General features: G+C 42.8%; 1 protein-coding gene across 4 annotated transcripts in view; it reads left to right on the forward strand.

The window, feature by feature from the left end:
* The window catches only part of PATL1 (PAT1 homolog 1, processing body mRNA decay factor), a 292,622-nt gene that overhangs the window by 132,806 nt on the left and 142,351 nt on the right, over positions 1-17,465 (forward strand). For all 4 annotated transcript variants that reach the window (XR_003944007.1, XM_030221195.1, XM_030221217.1 and 1 more), the window contains exon 9: positions 9,005-9,094. Coding sequence is in view for 3 of the 4 variants with exons in the window: in XM_030221195.1 (XP_030077055.1) it covers positions 9,005-9,094 (90 nt within the window). In the remaining variant the exon portion in view is untranslated. The remainder of the gene's footprint in view (positions 1-9,004; positions 9,095-17,465) is intronic.

The following is a 17,465-nucleotide window of genomic DNA, read 5'->3' on the forward strand; positions in this document are numbered from 1 at the left end:
TTCCCACATGCATCACTTTGCACTTGCTCACATTAAGCGTCATCCGCTATTTAGACGCCCAGTCTCGTTAGGTCCTCTTGTAATTTTTCACAATCTTCTCATGATTTAACAACTTTGAATAACTTTTTGTGTTGTCAGCAAATTTAATTACCTCACTAGTTACTCCCATCTCTAGATCATTTATAAATATGTTAAAAAGCAGCGGTCCCAGCACAGACCCCTGGGGAACCCCACTAACTACCCTTCTCCATTGAGAATATTGACCGTTTAACCCTACTCTCTGTTTTCTGTCTTTTAACCAGTTTTTAATCCACAATGTTCATCTGTTTATGGTATGCCTTGCAGGAATATGCCCTGTCCCTCTCATTCAATTTATTTTTGACTCCCCTAGTGCAGGTGATTTAGTGATTTCTGGTGTGATTATATGTGAATGCGGATGATATATTGTTGGTGGGATTTTGCTCTCATGCTGCTCCAGATCTTATCCCATTGCAAGATTGTTTACTTGCAATTGAGGATTGGATGACTTAGAATAGATTTCATTCTGAATTAGGCAAGACTACAGCTTGTTGGTTGACAGGCCTTGCTCCAAACTGCTACCACAATTTTTAGAGGTAAGGTGCAGCTAGCTGAGTCCTCTCAGTACTTGGGTGTATGGATTGATTCTGTGTCGTGATTTGAGCAGCAGGTTTCTTGAGTAGTGCGTTTTCCACTTTGAGATTGCTGTGAGTGGTTTGTTCTTATTTTGATAGGCAGCTTGGCATATTTTTTTGCATTTGTTTTTGATTTCGAAGTTGGACTACAGTAATGTAGTTTATATGGGTATGCCTCAAGAATTTACATACAATCCAGAACACTAGGATTAGGTTGTTGGGAGGTTTGACTAAGAGATCATGTGACCCCTCTCTATGTTAACTATCATTTGGCTCTTGGTTGAATATAGAAATTGGTTTAAAGTATTATCTTTGTACACTGGGCATTGTGTGCAGGCATACTGGCTTATTAATCTGCCTTTCTTAAGCCTTATGTTCCATCTGTGGCCTTGAGGTCCAAGGATGCTTCATTGTTGGTTCTTCCAGATGAGGCCCAAGCCCTTTTAACTTTGACTAGGGAGTGTGTTTTTTTTTTATTTAATATGCCCCGTACCCCGTTTATGTGAAATCAACTCCCCTTAGATATTCGGAAGAGTCATTTAAGCAGTTTAAAATTAAAAACTATGTTTTTTCAAAGTTTTTGAGTCAGGTAGTCTTGATTGTTGTGATTTGGTTGGGTAACCGCAGAGGTGGAAGAGCTGTGGGTGGTAAGGGATTGGATGTGGGTTCTGTGTGTTTTGAGTCCATCTTATATTTTGTGGCATGATTTTTTTTATATTGTAAACCACTGTGACTTTTTGTATTACAAAATAGAGTGGTATGTTAATTTTTTTAAACTATTATTACATATGAGAAAATGAGGTTCTAACATTGCACCTGTGGCAACGAAAGACTGTTTGCTTATTTGCATCGTTATTTATGCCAGCTTTGCAATGTAGAAGTGGATTTTCAATCCGGTCTTCCCTAGTTGTATCTTGTTGCTCTAACAATTAAACTATTCCTATACTGCTTTTATTTTGAAATCTTCTGTAGAAAGGAAGTCCTGCACTTCATTTTCTTTTGCTGTTGTCTTCCCGCTTTATAGAGAAACTCACTTGGGCCATAGATTAAGGATGCTTCAGTTTTAGCCTTATTTCATGACCATACAGCTGCATTTTTTTTTCTGTATTTGTGAGTCTTTTCTACTTGGCCCTTGGGCATTTTTCTGTGCTTCTGAGAAGCACATGAGCTACCTGAAAGAATACCTCCTCCAGGATCTTGGATGGGGTTCTGGGGGTACTTTTGTGGAAGGAGAACCTCTACACCAAATAATTCTTCCATATGCAGCAGCTGTTTTTTGAATTTTGGCAGTCTTTTCAGACAGCGACTAGTGATACCACAGGAATTAGGAGCTCACACTGTTTATTCGAGTAATTCTTTTAACAGAAGTGAGAGCATTCTAAAAATGCTAATGCGCCTCTAGTGTAGCTTAGTAAACAGGGCCCTTAGACTTCAAAGAAGTCACTAACATATTCCATCTCTGGTCAAGATGAGCTTATAGCTCAGTTCTGGGCTTTTTCCAGTATATCCATCACTCTGATTAAAGTACCAAAATAATCAGTATACTGTAGTGTTGCCAGCAATTCTTTGTCATAAAAGACAAGCTAAGCCAGTCCTGGTTTTACCCAACTGCTCGTGGGGAAATGTAGTTCCAAAGAAAAGCAGGAAATACAAGTCAGTGTATACGGTATGGTAAAACCTGGACTGTCCCACTTGTCATGGAATTGTTGACATCTCTTTCACACATTTCTCAGAACAGAGTGTCCACCTCACCCAGGTCAGTCCAAAGAATATAATTTAGTCCTATTGCATGCATGAGTTGTCATTCTCATTTTGCCTGATATCAGCCGTATAATAAGAAAAACCTGGGATGGGTCACCCTGTTTTGGATGATCTGGGTGAGGTGGCAATCCTAGTCCAGAAGATTGTATATGATACAGTTTATTTGATTGAATAAAACTGTTGCATTCATGTTTGTGTTCAAAAGTAAAGGAAAAGTGTTACTCTAAACTGGTAACTGTATACTGAAAAGTTCCACTGTAAGTTATTACTAATTAACATTAGCTAATCTTTTGATAACATACTGTTAAATGTAAACCGCTTAGAACTTATCGGTAATGCGGGTTATAAATACCAAATTAAAGTAAATTAACTGTAATCAGCAGTTAACTACTTTTCAAGATGGGTAACTTAATTACCATAACTAATTACTTTAAGATGAAAAGTAAATGTAACTATATCAAGTGTGGAATAAACATAATTGGCACAATATTGCATAAATGGAGTTGGTTAGAGCACCAGGCTGACAACCAGGGAAGTCCAGTTCAAATCCTGCTGTTGCTCCTTGTGGACAAGTCATTAACCCTCCGTTTCCTCCATAGTACAAACTAAGGGGCCCTTTTACTGAAACTTAGCACGTGCTAATGGACATTAACATGCATTAAGAGCCATGTGGCCATTAGGTATAAAATGAGCTGCACAGCATTTAGTATGTGCTAAGCTTTAGTAAAAGGGCCCCCTTGGATTGTAACCCTCTGGGGACAGGGAAATACCTAGTGTAGCTAAATGTAACTCACTATGAGCTATTACTGAAAAAGATGTGAGCTAAATACAAATAAAATAAATAAGTAAATTGGGGAGATTGCTTTCTCTGAGGACAAGCAGGCATGATACTCTCACAAATGGGTGACGTCATCCAACAGTGTGAACGCTGCCAAAGTGTTCTACCACTTTAAACCTTTAAGGTAGTGTCACACCACGCATGCACGGGTGCCTTCTCGCCAAACCGGCCGTCTTTTGTTTTCTGTGGAGCAGAGAGGTTGTGTTTTTGATCTCTTCTCAACGTGTAAACTTTTTGGTGCCTTCCCTTTTCAGGTCAAATTTTCTTCATAACTATATGTTTTTGTCATAGTTTAACTCATTATAACATTTTTTGTTGAATTTTTCCCTTTGTTTTCATTTTTGGCCCAAGGGGCCTCTGAGGCCTTCTGTCTGTTCGAGAACCATTGACCTTTCTTGGGTATACAATTACTCGAGCTCCCCAAGCCATTGAACCTTTTGACGTTGCATCAGCTGTTTTTCCCTCCATGTCATCGAGGCTGCTAGCTTTAAAAAGTGTACACAGTGTAATAGGACTATTTCAGCCAAAGAGACCCCATAACTGGTGTTCTCAGTGTCTAGGTCCAGACCACCGAGAGATTCACTGTAACCTCTGTCAGTATATGCAGAAGGAGGTCCATTAAAGCCCGCAGAATCGTCTCAAAAACCTTTTGGTTCTGCATTGACTTCAGCATCGAGCATGGCAGGAGATTCAGTCAAAGACGCGGAACCTGCATCGTCGTCTGCATTGATGTTGAGTCACCCATGCAGCATCGAGAGAGTACTGCATCGGATTCGATCTGAAGTTTACGTCAGGACTCGACGTCCTCCTCGTCGGTACTAGGGACCCGCAACACAAAAAGCCTATTAACCATCGCCATTGCTCTCCCTCTAGGCACTTGTTCCACAACTCCCCTGCATCCATGGCATCAATGCACAGGAACCGTCCATACCGCAGTGAACGCTCTCCATCTTTACAGCTCATTACATATTGAGAGCCTTCAAGGTCTTCTAGATCTCCACCTGCACAGGCTACATCTCATGCTGCATCCACACTAGTGTCTCAGCTGATAGACACCTACCCTGCAAGAGATAATCCGGGCTATGCTGAAGGAAGACCTTTCAGGGCTACTGCAATTGCAGTCTCTACAGTCATACAAGGCGCTTGCAACTTCATCAGCCCAGCATTTGGATACATTGGAGCTAGTCATGGGAGAGGTCCCATACACTGGCTCGATGTCGACTGTTGGGAGCAGCTCATACCCAACCAACGTATGTGTCATCATCGGAAGAGGAGCTTTCTCTAACATCAGGAGCTCATATGCTTCGACACACAAGTCAGCACTCTCCCATATACTCCTTATGCGCAGTACTTTGCAGAGTGATTCAGACCTCTTCTGGGAGACAGATGAGGAGTCCTATGACATCCCATCTGATCCTTCTCTGCCACCTCAGAGGAGAAAATCACCCCCAGAAAGTATATCCTTTCCAGGTTTTGTTTGTGAAATGGCTCACACTATACCTCTCATGCTGGAAATAGAGGAAGAACCTCGAGCATAACCTTTTGAGGTTCCTGACTATGAATCCCCACCAAGAGAGAGTATTAGAGTTCCTCGCCATTCAGTTATGAAAACTACTTTATTCAAAAACTGGGAGGACCCCTCTGCCAGTCTAAAGAAAATTGTCACAATGTATAGAATACAATAATGTGTTGGATTTGAAAGGACACATCTACCATCATTCTTTAGTGGTAGGGTCTTCTGTAAAATGCACTCGCAGTGCCAGATCTTATGCTTCTGCTCCTCCAGGAAGAGAAGCAAGAACTTTGGATCCTTTTGGCAGAAAAATATTCCAAGCCATAATGCTAACCAATCACGTTTTAGACTACCAGCTTTAGTCTACTATTTATTTAAAATCTCTTACACGGAGTTCTTTATCATTTGCTGAATTCCTTCCTTCTGATAAACAAGAAGAGTGCTAAACACTTCACAAAAAGCTCCCTGTCTGTCGTAGTTTTTGACTTCTTACTAGAGAGCATTGCCATTGTCCAGTTGTCGATACCAGCAAACCTTCCTGTTGGAGGGAGGCTTTTTCTATTTCATCAACAATGGGCTAACATCACATCCGATTACTGGGTCTTGCATACAACCCAACACAGTTATGCTCTTTGTTGGCAAGCAAGAACCCCAGATATCTACCAAGAGAGTCTCGTTTCAACTCACTCCAACTATTAAGAGAGGAGCTCTCTGCCCTCCTCCAGCAGAATGCAATAGAACCAGTTCCTCTGCCGGACAGGGGTCGAGGGTTCTACTCCAGATATTTTCGGATTCCCAAAAAGACAGGAGGAATATGTCCAATTCTCGATCTACGAGACTTAAACAAATTTTTCCACAAGGAAAAGTTTTGCATGGTATCTCTGGAGTCCCTGTTCCACGTGATATGGCTCAGTGATTGGCCTTTCTCTAGACCTCATGGAGGCATATACGCAGATACCTATTCTACTCGCTCACATAAAATATATTTGATTCCGCTGTGAGTCTCTACATTATCAGTACAAAGTCTTACCATTTGGCTTGACCTCGGTAGCTGAAGTGTTCATGAAGTGTCTGGTAGTAGTATCCGCAGCACTTCGGAGATGGGGCTCCATGTCTTCTCTTCCCTGGACACTGGTTAAGGTAGCCTTTCAGTAATCCACTGCTGATTCCATGAAGTCGACAATACAACTCCTTAGAACTCCTCGGATTTGTAGTCAACTTCCCCAAATCACATCTTCAACCGGTACAAACTTTAAAATTCGTAGGGGGCTCTTCTCGACACAACTCTAGGTCGAGCGTTCCTTCTTGAACAAACAATATAATACATCTCTTCATTCAGGTATGCCAGGTGACATTAATATATCTGCACATTAGATGCTCTGCCTCCTCGATCACATGGCCTCAGCAGTTTGTGTAACTCCATTGGCTCGCTTTCACTTTTGAATTCCTCAATGGATGCTTTCCTCACAATGGACTCAAACCATGGTGTCCCTTTCTGCCTGTATCCAGGTGAGTCCATGGCTCCGCCATGCTCTTCAGGGGTGGATGGTGTTGTGCAGTCTGACATAACCTGAGGCATCCCATTTCAACCCCTTCGACATCCCATTTCAACCCCTTCGACATCAAAAGGTTTTTACCACATATGTTTCCATGACGGTGGGAAGTACACCTTGATGGTCTCCATACACAGGGTTCTTGGTCCCTGCATGAAGAAAGATATCGTATCAATCTCCTGGAGTTACGAGTAGTCTGGAACACTCTTGAGACCTTCCAGGATTGAATTCTCAACCAGGTAATACTAGTACACACAATCCAGTGGTGATGTATTACCCAGAACAAGCAAGGAGGAACCGGATCTTACCTCCTCTGTCAGCAATCAGTTCACATAAGGATATGGGTGGCTTCCTGAGACATCTTCCTCAGAGCTGTTCACTTAGCCAGAAAGCAGTATGTCTTGGCAGACAAGCTCAGCAGAGTGCTTCAACCCCACGAATAATCTCTCGGAGCATCAGTCATCCATCAGGTATTTCAGCAGTGGAGAACACTGGAGATAGACCTGTTTGCTTCTCAGAACAGCAAACTTCCCCAGTTCTGTTCCAGACTCTATGTTCCCAACTGCATAGCCCAGATGCACTGGGAGAAGGATCTTCTCTGTGCTTTTCCCACAATTGGGAAAATACATCTCAAACTCTGTTGAGACCAAGGAACCGTGATTCTAGTTGCTACTTATTGACCTCAACAAATTTGGTTTCCTCTACTCCTAGAGTTGTCATCCAAGGAACCATTCAGATGGATCATTTCCCAACCCTCATAACTCAGGACAAAAGATCCCTTCTTCATCCAAACCTTCGTTCTCTAGCCCTCACAGCATGGTACTCGACGACATAGAATTGCGTTCTTTAAACATTATTCATGCAATCTCTCAGATACTTCTTGCTTCCAGAAAACTCTCCTCAAGAAAATGTTACCACCTGAAGTGGAAATGGTTTTCCCTCTGGTGGTGCCTCTAAGTTGCTCAACCTTATCTCATGTTCTCTACCTACTCTGATGGAATATCTCCTCCATGTTTACAATTCTGGCCTCAATGCTAACTCAGTCAGAGTACATTTGAGTGCCATCATTGCATTTCATATTAAACTTGATAATAGACCAATTGCAGTGCAACCCTTGATAGCTAGATTCATGAAAAATTTATATTGCACTATATCTCCATCAAACTGCCTCCAGTGCTATGGGATCTCAATATTGGTCTCATAAAACCTCTGTTCATACCATTACGTTCTTTTTCTCTACAATGCCTAACTTATAAAGTATTATTCTTGTTAGTTCTTATTGTGCCAGAAGAGTCCGTGAGCTCCAAGCCCTTATGGCAGATCCTCCTGACACCAGATTCTACCATTATTATTATTATTTATTGCATTTGTACCCCACATTATCCCACCTTTTTGCAGGGTCAATGTGGCTTACAGAGTGTTGTTATGATGCAGTCATTACCATGAGAGGGTTGTACTCCGAACCTACCCCAAATTCCTCCCAAAGGTTGTTTCGGAGTTTCATCTCAATCCATTTTACTACCTCTCTTCTTCACTAAACTGCATTCTCATCCTGGAGAATCAGCAACGCATACCTTGGACTGCAAAGTGCTCTAGCATACTATCTAGAATGCAGAAAGCCCCATCGACAATCCTCTAAGCTCTTTGTTTCTCTTGATCCAAATAGATTAGGGATTCCCATCACCAAGCGTACAATCTCTACTTGGATGGGCTGACTGTATCTCCTACATCTATTCTCAGACTGGGCTGACCCTTGGTGGCTGTGTCATCATTCATAATGTGCGAGCTATGGCAGCTTTCCGTTCTGCTTCTTTTCAAGACATTTGCATTGTGGCTACGTGGTCTTCTGACCACACTTTGACGACTCACTACTGACTGGACCAGTATTCCAGCCGGGATAGCTGGTTTGGATAAGCAATTCTGCAGACTTTTTACTGTTTAAAATCCAGCTCCACTCTCTGGCTCGTTTTCCACCAGGCTTACTATTTACTTGACTGTCAGAATATACTTTTGTGAGCCTGGTAGCTAGTGAATCCCATTTGTGAGAATATCATGCCTGCTTGTCCTTGGAGAAAGCTAAGTTACTCACCTGTAGCAGGACAGCGGACATATATTCTCACAACCCACCCACCTCCCTGGAGTTGTCTTCTTAGCTTTGATACTGTACTGCCAGTCCTGTTCTTACACGGTGGGAAGGCACCCACAGATGCATGGAGGGGGCACTGGCTTAAAGATAATTAAAGTGGCAGTACACTTTGGCAGTGTGAGGTCTGTTGGATGATGCCACCCATTTGTGAGAATATACGCCTGGTGTCCTCAGAGAACACCTGCTACAGGTGAGTAACTTGTCTATACCAATCTTTATAACAAGCAACACATAGGTAAAATAAGAAGCTACAATAATTGAATAGGCTCAGAGAAGAAGATGTACAGATTGTTTTAATAAAAATGCAGAACTCAAAGTTTGAGAGGAAGAAATAAAATATGCAAGAAATAAAATATGGTCGGACTAAAGAAAACAATAGTAATGATTCAGTAAAACATGCATTAACAATACCACAGATTACCACACTTTAGTGAATAAACCATCTGAAAATTTATCAGTAGAGTAAAACTGATATATTAAAGAACTTATTTTAAATCTCCTGTGTTAATTCTGTTACTTTTCTTCCTCCTTATTCTCCAGGCCTCAACCTCAGATGTTTCGAGCAGATACAACACACCTACATCCTCAGCATCGACGCATTTTACATCAGAGACAGCTGCAGAATAGGAAGTGAGTATGCATTGTGAAGGTGCTAAGATCTGTTACCTTTCTGCTGGTCCTAATAACCTCAAGTATCTCACACACCACTATTTTTTCATTGTCTCTACTACTACTCTTTCAAAATAATATATTTTATTAAGAAATGTTTGATATATACAAAGATTAATGCATAATCAGGACTCTACTTAATAAGGATAAGATATGCTGGAAGCAGTCAATTAGGGTATATAAAAGGGAACTTATTGAAACTAGGAAAGGATATTATTCATCATTAATAGGTCTGTCGAGAACTACTACTACTACTTAATATTTCTAGAGCGCTACTAGGGTTACACAGCGCTGTACAGTTTAACAAAGAAGGACAGTCCCTGCTCGAAGGAGCTTACAATCTAAAGGACGAAATGTCAAGTTGGGGCAGTCAAGATTTCCTGAATAGAGGTGTAGTGGTTAGGTGCCGAAGGCGACATTGAAGAGGTGTGCTTTGAGCAAGGATTTGAAGATGGGCAGGGAGGGGGCCTGGCGTATGGTTCTCAGGGAGTTTATTCCAAGCATGGGGTGAGGCGAGGCAGAAAGGGCGGAGCCTGGAGTTGGCGGTGGTGGAGAAGGGTACTGAGAGGAGGGATTTGTCTTGAGAAACAATCAACAACTTTGTTTCAATGTCTTAGAAACTTAACTTGCTCTAAAAGCAATCATTTTGACATTGCCCAGCCTAATGCTACTAAGTTAGCTGACTGCTTTTATAATAAAGCAACAACACTCTGTATGTCTTGTGAGCAAATGCCTTGTTTTGACGTTAATGATAGAGCTTATTTATATTTCCCTTTCATGCACAGTAGATAAAATGTGGCTGTCCTTTAATAAGGTCACTCTGGAAAAAGTAAAGACATTGGTGTCCAAAGCTGCTAATTCTTTTTACATACTGGATTGTTGTCCAAATATCTTGATAAAACAACCTCCTATAGAAGTACTGTTATGGATAACATATCTTATGAATTCCGTTTTACAGTCTGGTTACTATTTGTACAATTTTTTATGTAAGATAGTGTTAACCCCAATTTTAAAGTCTACTACTTCATTGACATTAGAGCCATCTTTGTATCAGCCTATTGCTAGTATTCCTTTATTTGCAAAAGTAGCTAAATCACTGGTTGCTACCCAGTTGTCAGAATATTTAGGTAAGCATGCAATTCTAGAATCTTTCCAGCATGGATTTAGAAGTATGCACAGTACTGAAACTTTGCTTCTTTCAATGATAACATCAGTGAAGAAGATTCTAAGCAAGGGAAATCAGGTTGTATTACTACAATTTGACTTACCACCTGCACTTGATATGGTCAACCACAAATTACTCTTAAATAGATTTCTGAATGTGGCATTGGTGGTACAGTGCTTGAATGGTTTAAACAATTTCTGAGGAATCACTCTTATGCTGTGAAAAAAAAGTGGAACCATTTCTAGATTCTGGTGTCCACCATGTGGAATTCCTCAGGGTTCCACCCTGTCACCTATTTTTTTTAACATCTTCATGTATTCTTTGATCTGTGATATTGAACATTGTACTCCTATGCGAACGATACAGTTTTTAATACTTGTACCAACTGATTCATTGCAGTGGCAAGTGAAGATTGTGTCTTGTATTGAAAGATGGGAGTCTTGGGCCTATTCTAATAAGTTAAAGCTGAATACAATTAAATGAAAATTCTCTGGATGGGAAATAATTACTCTTTCCTCTATTATTTTGAACGGGAAAAGATAGTTTAGACATAGCAAGCTCAACAGAGTTTTTAGTTGACTCATCTCTGTCTTGTGAAGTTCAAGTAAATCACTTATATAAGTGTTTCTTCAGGGTGAAACAATTGAGAAGTATTGGACACTATTTTCATGATTCTCATTTTACGTTATTAGTTTAAGCTATAGTTCTATCTGAATTAACTACTCTTAATTCCCTCTATTCTGGAATTTCAATAAAGTTGCTGAAAAAGCTGCAGCTTTTACAAAACACGGCAATAAGGTTAATTTTTAGAAAATTACGGTTTGAACATGTGACTCCATTGTTGGCTGCAGTACATTGGCTTCCAGTGAATGACCATTCAATGTAGAAGCTACATAAGTGTTGGCGTACTGAGACAGACAGATGGTCCGTCAAGCCCAGTATCCTGTTTCCAACAGTAGACAATCCAGGTCACAAGTACTTGGCAAGATCCCAAAACAGTACAATAGATTTTATGCTGTTTATACCAGAAATAAGCAGTGAGTTTTATGGACTTTTCTTTTAGGAAGCCATCCAAACTGTTTCTAAAACCCTGCTAAGCTAACTGCTTTTACCACATTGTCTGACAACGAATTTCAGAGTTTAAGTACACGTTGAATGAAGAAATATTTTCTCCTATTCGTTTTAAACTTACTACTTTGTAGCTTCATTGTGTGTCCCCCAAGTCCTAGTATTTTTAGAAAGAGTAAACAAGTGATTCACTTCTACCTGTTCCATTCCACTCAGTATTTTATATACCTCTATCATATCTCCCCTCATCCGTCTTTTCTCCAAGCTGAAGAGCCCAAGCTGTTTCAGCCTTTCCTCATAGGGAAATCATCCCATCCCCTTTATCATTTTCGTCGCCCTTCTCTGTACCTTTTCTAATTCTACTATATCTTTTTTTGAGATGCGGTGACCAGAATTGCACAGAGTATTCAAGGTGCGGTCTTTCATGAGATACATAGTCAAATGCGTTTTGAAAATCCAGACACACAATATCAACCGGCTCACCTTTATCCACATGTTTGTTCACCCTTTCAAAAAATGTAATAGATTGGTGAGGTATGATTTCCCTTCACTAAACCCATGTTGGCTTTGCCTCATTAATCCATGCTTTTGAATATACTTTGTAATTTTGTTCTTTATAATAGTCTCTACTATTTTGCCCGGCACCGACGTCAGACTTGCCGGTCTATAATTTCCCGGATCACCTCTGAAACCTTTTTAAAAATTGGCGTTAGATTGGCCACCCTCCAGTCTTTTGGTACTATGCTTGATTTTAAAGATAAATTACATATTGCTAACAATAGTTCTGCAAGTTCATTTTTCAATTCTGTCAGTACTCTGGGATGAATACCATCCGGACCAGATAATTGCTGTTCTTCAATTTGTCAAATTGCGCCATTACATCCTCCAGGTTTATAGGGATTTCATTCAGTTTCTCTGACTCATTAGCTTTGAATATCATTTCTGGCACTGGTATCTCTCCCAAATCTTCCTTGGTGAAGACTGAAGCAAGGGGTTCATTTAATCTCTCCGCTATGGCTTTGTCTTCCCCGAATGCCTCTTTTATCCCTTGGTCATCTAGCGGTCCAGTTGATTCTTTTGCTGACTTCTTGCTTTTAATTGACCTAAAAAAGAGAACCACCTGAGAGAGGATATATGTTAGAAGTTTTTAAAATAGTGAGTGAGGTAGAATGGGTAAGGTAAGGGACAGTTGTTTAACATGTCAAACTCTAAAACAGGAAGGGCACACCATGAAAGTAGCATTTAGCAGACTGAAAATAATTTGTAGAGTAATTGTCATGCAGCACATAATTAAGCAGTAGAAGGTATTGTCAGACGAGCTGCTCAAGGCGGCAAACATAATGGTGTTCAAAAGAGATTTGGTGAAGTTCCTGGAGAAAAGTCCCTAAAAACTAGTAGCCAGGGAGAATTGAGAAAACCATCACTTACCTCTCAAAACAAGCCAAAATAAAGTATAGATGTATGCTGAGTGCTTGTGACACAGACTGGCTGCTATCAGAGAAAACATGCTGGGCTTTAATCGGACAGCATGCCTGCTATGATTCTTGTACGCTGTTCTGTATGAAATACTCTGTCCTGTATCAAAGCATCATCTTGTAGCTGACATATTCTCAATAAAATTTATTTTACTTGATGTACATTTGGACAAGAAACAGATTAAACTTCTATCATTATTTCCTTAGCCTCAGTAGGAGATGAATCCAGAAACTGGTGGGTTGTATCTGCCTACTAGCAGGTGGAGATAGAGAACGCTGAAGTGAAAGCAGTGATCTGGATGTCCAGCTCCCCATCCCTTTAGTATATCTCTATCTCCAGCAGGTGATGGATGGATTCTGTCCAGCTCCCCATCCCTTTAGTATATCTCTATCTCCAGCAGGTGATGGATGGATTCTGTCCAGCTCCCCATCCCTTTAGTATATCTCTATCTCCAGCAGGTGATGGATGGATTCTGTCCAGCTCCTGGATTCTACTTTGGGGGCTCCTGGACTTGTTTTTGAGTGAGGGGATGTGTAGCTGATGGTGCCACCTTTGAGGGCATACTTGGGCTCCAGTTCCCTGTCCTACCCCACCTTCCCCTGTTCTGAGTGTTCCCTGGGGTACTCTCCCTGAGCTGCTTTACCTTCCTCACATTAAAAAACAAAACAAAAACACTGCCACTTCTGGACAGCATTAAAAAAGGAAAAAAAAAAAGTGAAGAGATCCAGACAGAATCTGTTTGGTGCTGCCGGGCTGTGGGAAGCAGGAGTGCCGCTTGGGCTCCCTCTGAGAGACACTGCCGGCTTCAGAGTGTCTGTTTGCTGCCCCACTGAGTGTTTTTTAACTTTTGTAGCCAGCTTGTGGGCTCCGACATTGCAGATTGCAGTATGGTGGCAGAGTCAGTGAAAAGATGTTCCCACTGCATGTCCCGACTTTCTGCAGCAGGAGCATGCATTGAAAAATGTGTAGAAGGTCTGGATAGTGATGGCAGGCTGCTTTGGGACCAAGGGAGGACTTTCCTGCGCCTTAGAGGTTGGCGCACACGCGATGACAGATGTGGCTGAGGCGTTTGTGGATCCCTCTAGTTTTTTTCTCATGGGATCTCGGACACTCTTCTGGTCCAACGATCGGGAATGCTAGCAGTGCAGGGGTGGCCTCTGGGGTTATTCCGGACATGTCATGCACTGAAATGCCGGAGGATGGATTCTCCCCTGATTTTATTTTGCTAATGCATTAGGCTACCAGTGTAGAGGGCAGGGAGCCTCTTATCTAGCCAGGGTGAACTGGTGGCGCCGCTCCGTCTGGAGGATCCTGCCCATTAGTGCAGGAGACTGGTTTCTTTGTCCAAGAAAGAGTCTTTGGGACCCCATTCCCCTCCTCTGTCCATTATGGCAGGTTCTGGAGACTCTGGTCGTCCGTCCAGGTTGGAGAAGGTGGAGGAGGGTGAGGCAAACAGGTTGATCCAAATGTGCTTCAGATTTTTCACAGGGATGAGCTGTCATCTCTAATTTCGAAGGCCTTGAATATTGAGGACCTGGAGGTGCAAGTGGCTTTGTTCGTCAGTATGAAGATGGTGAGTACACGGAAACCGTCTAAGGCCTTTCCAGTACACGAGTCCATTCAGGAGTTAATCTCAAAAGAGTAAAACCTTTCTTCCCGAGATACATATTCCGCACCCTGGTACAGCCAATGGTGATAAGTCATCTCGATTACTGCAATGCACTGTACGCAGGCTGCAAAGAGCAGAACATTAAAAAAAACTCCAAACTGCCCAGAATACTGCGGCCAGACTTATATTTGGAAAAACCAAATATGAAAGCGCAAAACCCTTAAGAGAGAAACTCCACTGGCTCCCACTTAAGGAACGTATTGCATTCAAGATATGCACAATGGTACACAAAATCATTCACGCAGATGCCCCAATCTACATGTTAAACCTTGTGGACTTACCTCCCAGAAACGCCTCAAAAACATCCTGCAAATTTCTCCACCTGCACTTCCTCAGCTGCAAAGGACTAAAATACAAGATGATGCATGATACCACCTTCTCCTACATGAGCAAGAAGTTATGGAACGCACTACCTAGAGACCTGAAAACAATCAATGAAACAACTATCTTTCGCAAATCCCTCAAGACATATTTCTTCAACAAAGCCTACAATGAAAACCTAGAACCTTACTAATCCACCTCTGAAAACCCATCATCTAATATACCTATTAAATTCCTTCCTTCTTCTCTCTACTTCTTCCCTTAATCTCTGCACAACAATAATTGTACCTGACATCCAGGATTAACTGTGTGTAACAAAATTATGTAAGCCACTTTGAGCCTGCAAATAGGTGGGCTAATGTGGGATACAAATGCAATAAATAAATAAATAAATCTCCGCCCAGTGGTCTGAACCAGATGACAGGCTCAAGGTGGCAAGGGTGAGGGCCCATCTGTACCCGGTGAGTGCAGCTATGGTGGACACTTTTTCACTGCCTAAGATGGATGCCTTGGTGACAGCAGTCATCAAAAAGACCACTGTTCCTGTGGAAGGGGGAGTGGCACTCAAAGACATGCAGGATCGGCATTTGGAGGCCTCCCTCAAGCGATCATTTGAAGTGGCGACGTTGGCTTTACAGGCATCCATCTGTATTTCTTATGCGGGCAGGGCATGTCTTTCCTGGCTTCAGCAGAGAATGGAACAGGATCGGGAGTTGGTCTCCACTTCGGTTGCCGGCTCCCGTATGGAGTCTGGCCTTGTCTATTTGGCCGATGCTCTCTATTATATGGTCTGGGTATCCACTAAGCAAATGACTGTGGCGGTTTGTGCCTGCTGTCTGTTGTGGTTGCATCATTGGTTGGCAGATGTGGCGTCCAGGCAGTACCTTACGAAGCTTCCCTTTTGGGGTAAATTGCTGTTTGGCGAGGATCTTGAGAAAATTGTGGAGGACTTCGGGGATTCGAAATCCTAGTGGCTTCCGGAGGATAGGCCAAAGTCTGGGTCTAGGGCAGGTAGCTAAAGAGCTTGGTTCTGCGAGGTTCGCCAGTATTGTCCCAGTTGGGCTTCGGTGACCTTCCAGCATCTCAGATTTTAACAGCGGTCATCCTTTCGGAATGATAAGCAGGCATCCTGAGCTGCAGCCAGGCTGAATGCTCCAGGGTGCTCCTCCTAATGATGACCGCAGGTCCTCTCTTCGGTAGTTCACATAGGAGGTCGGATGACCCTTTTCAACGAAAAGTGGGCCAAAATTACTTTAGGTCAGTGTGTCCTCAATCTCATCAGAGACGCCTACAGACTCAAATTTTCATCTCCCATCAGAGATTCCCTTTTGGAGTCTTGGTGCACCACGACCAGCAGAAGAGGAGCTGTGTAGACCTCGTTGCAGACTTTGCTAGAGATCGGGGAGGTAATTCCTGTGCTGCCGACCGAGGTGTGCACCAGCCGCTATTCAGTTTACTTTATGATGCCCCAGAAAGGAGTTTTCTTCAGTCCAGTTCTTGATCTCAGGAAGGTGAATGATGGTCTGTGTGTTTGACATTTCTACATGGAGACAGTGCGGTTGATGGTGGCGTCTGTGCTACCTTGGGCGTTCCTGATGGCGCTGGATCTGAAAGAGGCTTATTTACACATACCGATTTGACTCCTATATCAGCAGTATCTTTGGTTTGCGGTGCTAGGGTACCATTTTGAATTTTGCGCCCTTCTATTTAAGCTTGCACAGCTTCCTGCACGTTTTCCAAAGTGATGGAGGTAGCAGCGGCGTTCCTGCGGAAAGAAGGGATCAAGGTGCAACCTTACCTCGACGATTGGTTGATCCGAAGCAGAGTCAGAACAGACAGCTGGTTGGCTACCGATCGAGTTTTGGCACTTCTACAGTCCCTGGGTTGGGTGATCAACTTTCCCAGGATTCACCTGGTTTCCTCCCAGACCCTGGAGTATCTGGGAATGCAGTTCGACACAGCGCATGGGCACGTTTTCTTACCAGAGGGCAGGAGTTTTGGATTGGGTGATCCAACTTTCCCAAGACTCACCTGGTTCCCTCCTAGGCTCTGGAGTATCTGGAAGTGCAGTTCAACACAGTGCAGGGATGCATTTTCTTACCAGAAGGCAGAAAGTTCAAACTCTTAGGTTTGTGGTCTGTTGCGATTGCCGAGCCCTTGGGTTTGAGATTATGTACAGGTGCTGGGATCAATGGCTATCGCTCTGCAGGTGGTGCCGTAGGAGTGAGCACACATGTGCCCGCTCCAGCACACACTCTTGTGCCACTTGTCGCTGGTGTCCCAGGACTATCAACGTCGCCTTCCTTGGCTACCGCAGGTGAGGAGCAGCATGGCCGGGTGGCCATGCGACTCCACCCTCCAGTGGGCAATGCCATTGGCATCTGTGCATTGGGTGGTGGTGGTGGTCATGGATGCCAGCCTTGCGGGATAGGGAACTCACTGCCTCCATCAGGTTGCGCAGGGTCATTGGTAAGTGATGGAGATGGTGTAGTCCATCAACCGCCTAGAGCTGAGCGTGGTGGTGAAGGCACTTGGATCCTTTCAGGACCTGCTGGAAGGTTGGGTGGTGCGAATCCTTTCAGTGAACACTACAGCTGTAGCCTACATTAACCGCCAAGGCGGTACACAGAGCT

This window comes from Microcaecilia unicolor, chromosome 1, assembly GCF_901765095.1.
Source record: "Microcaecilia unicolor chromosome 1, aMicUni1.1, whole genome shotgun sequence".
Classification (NCBI taxonomy): domain Eukaryota; kingdom Metazoa; phylum Chordata; class Amphibia; order Gymnophiona; family Siphonopidae; genus Microcaecilia; species Microcaecilia unicolor.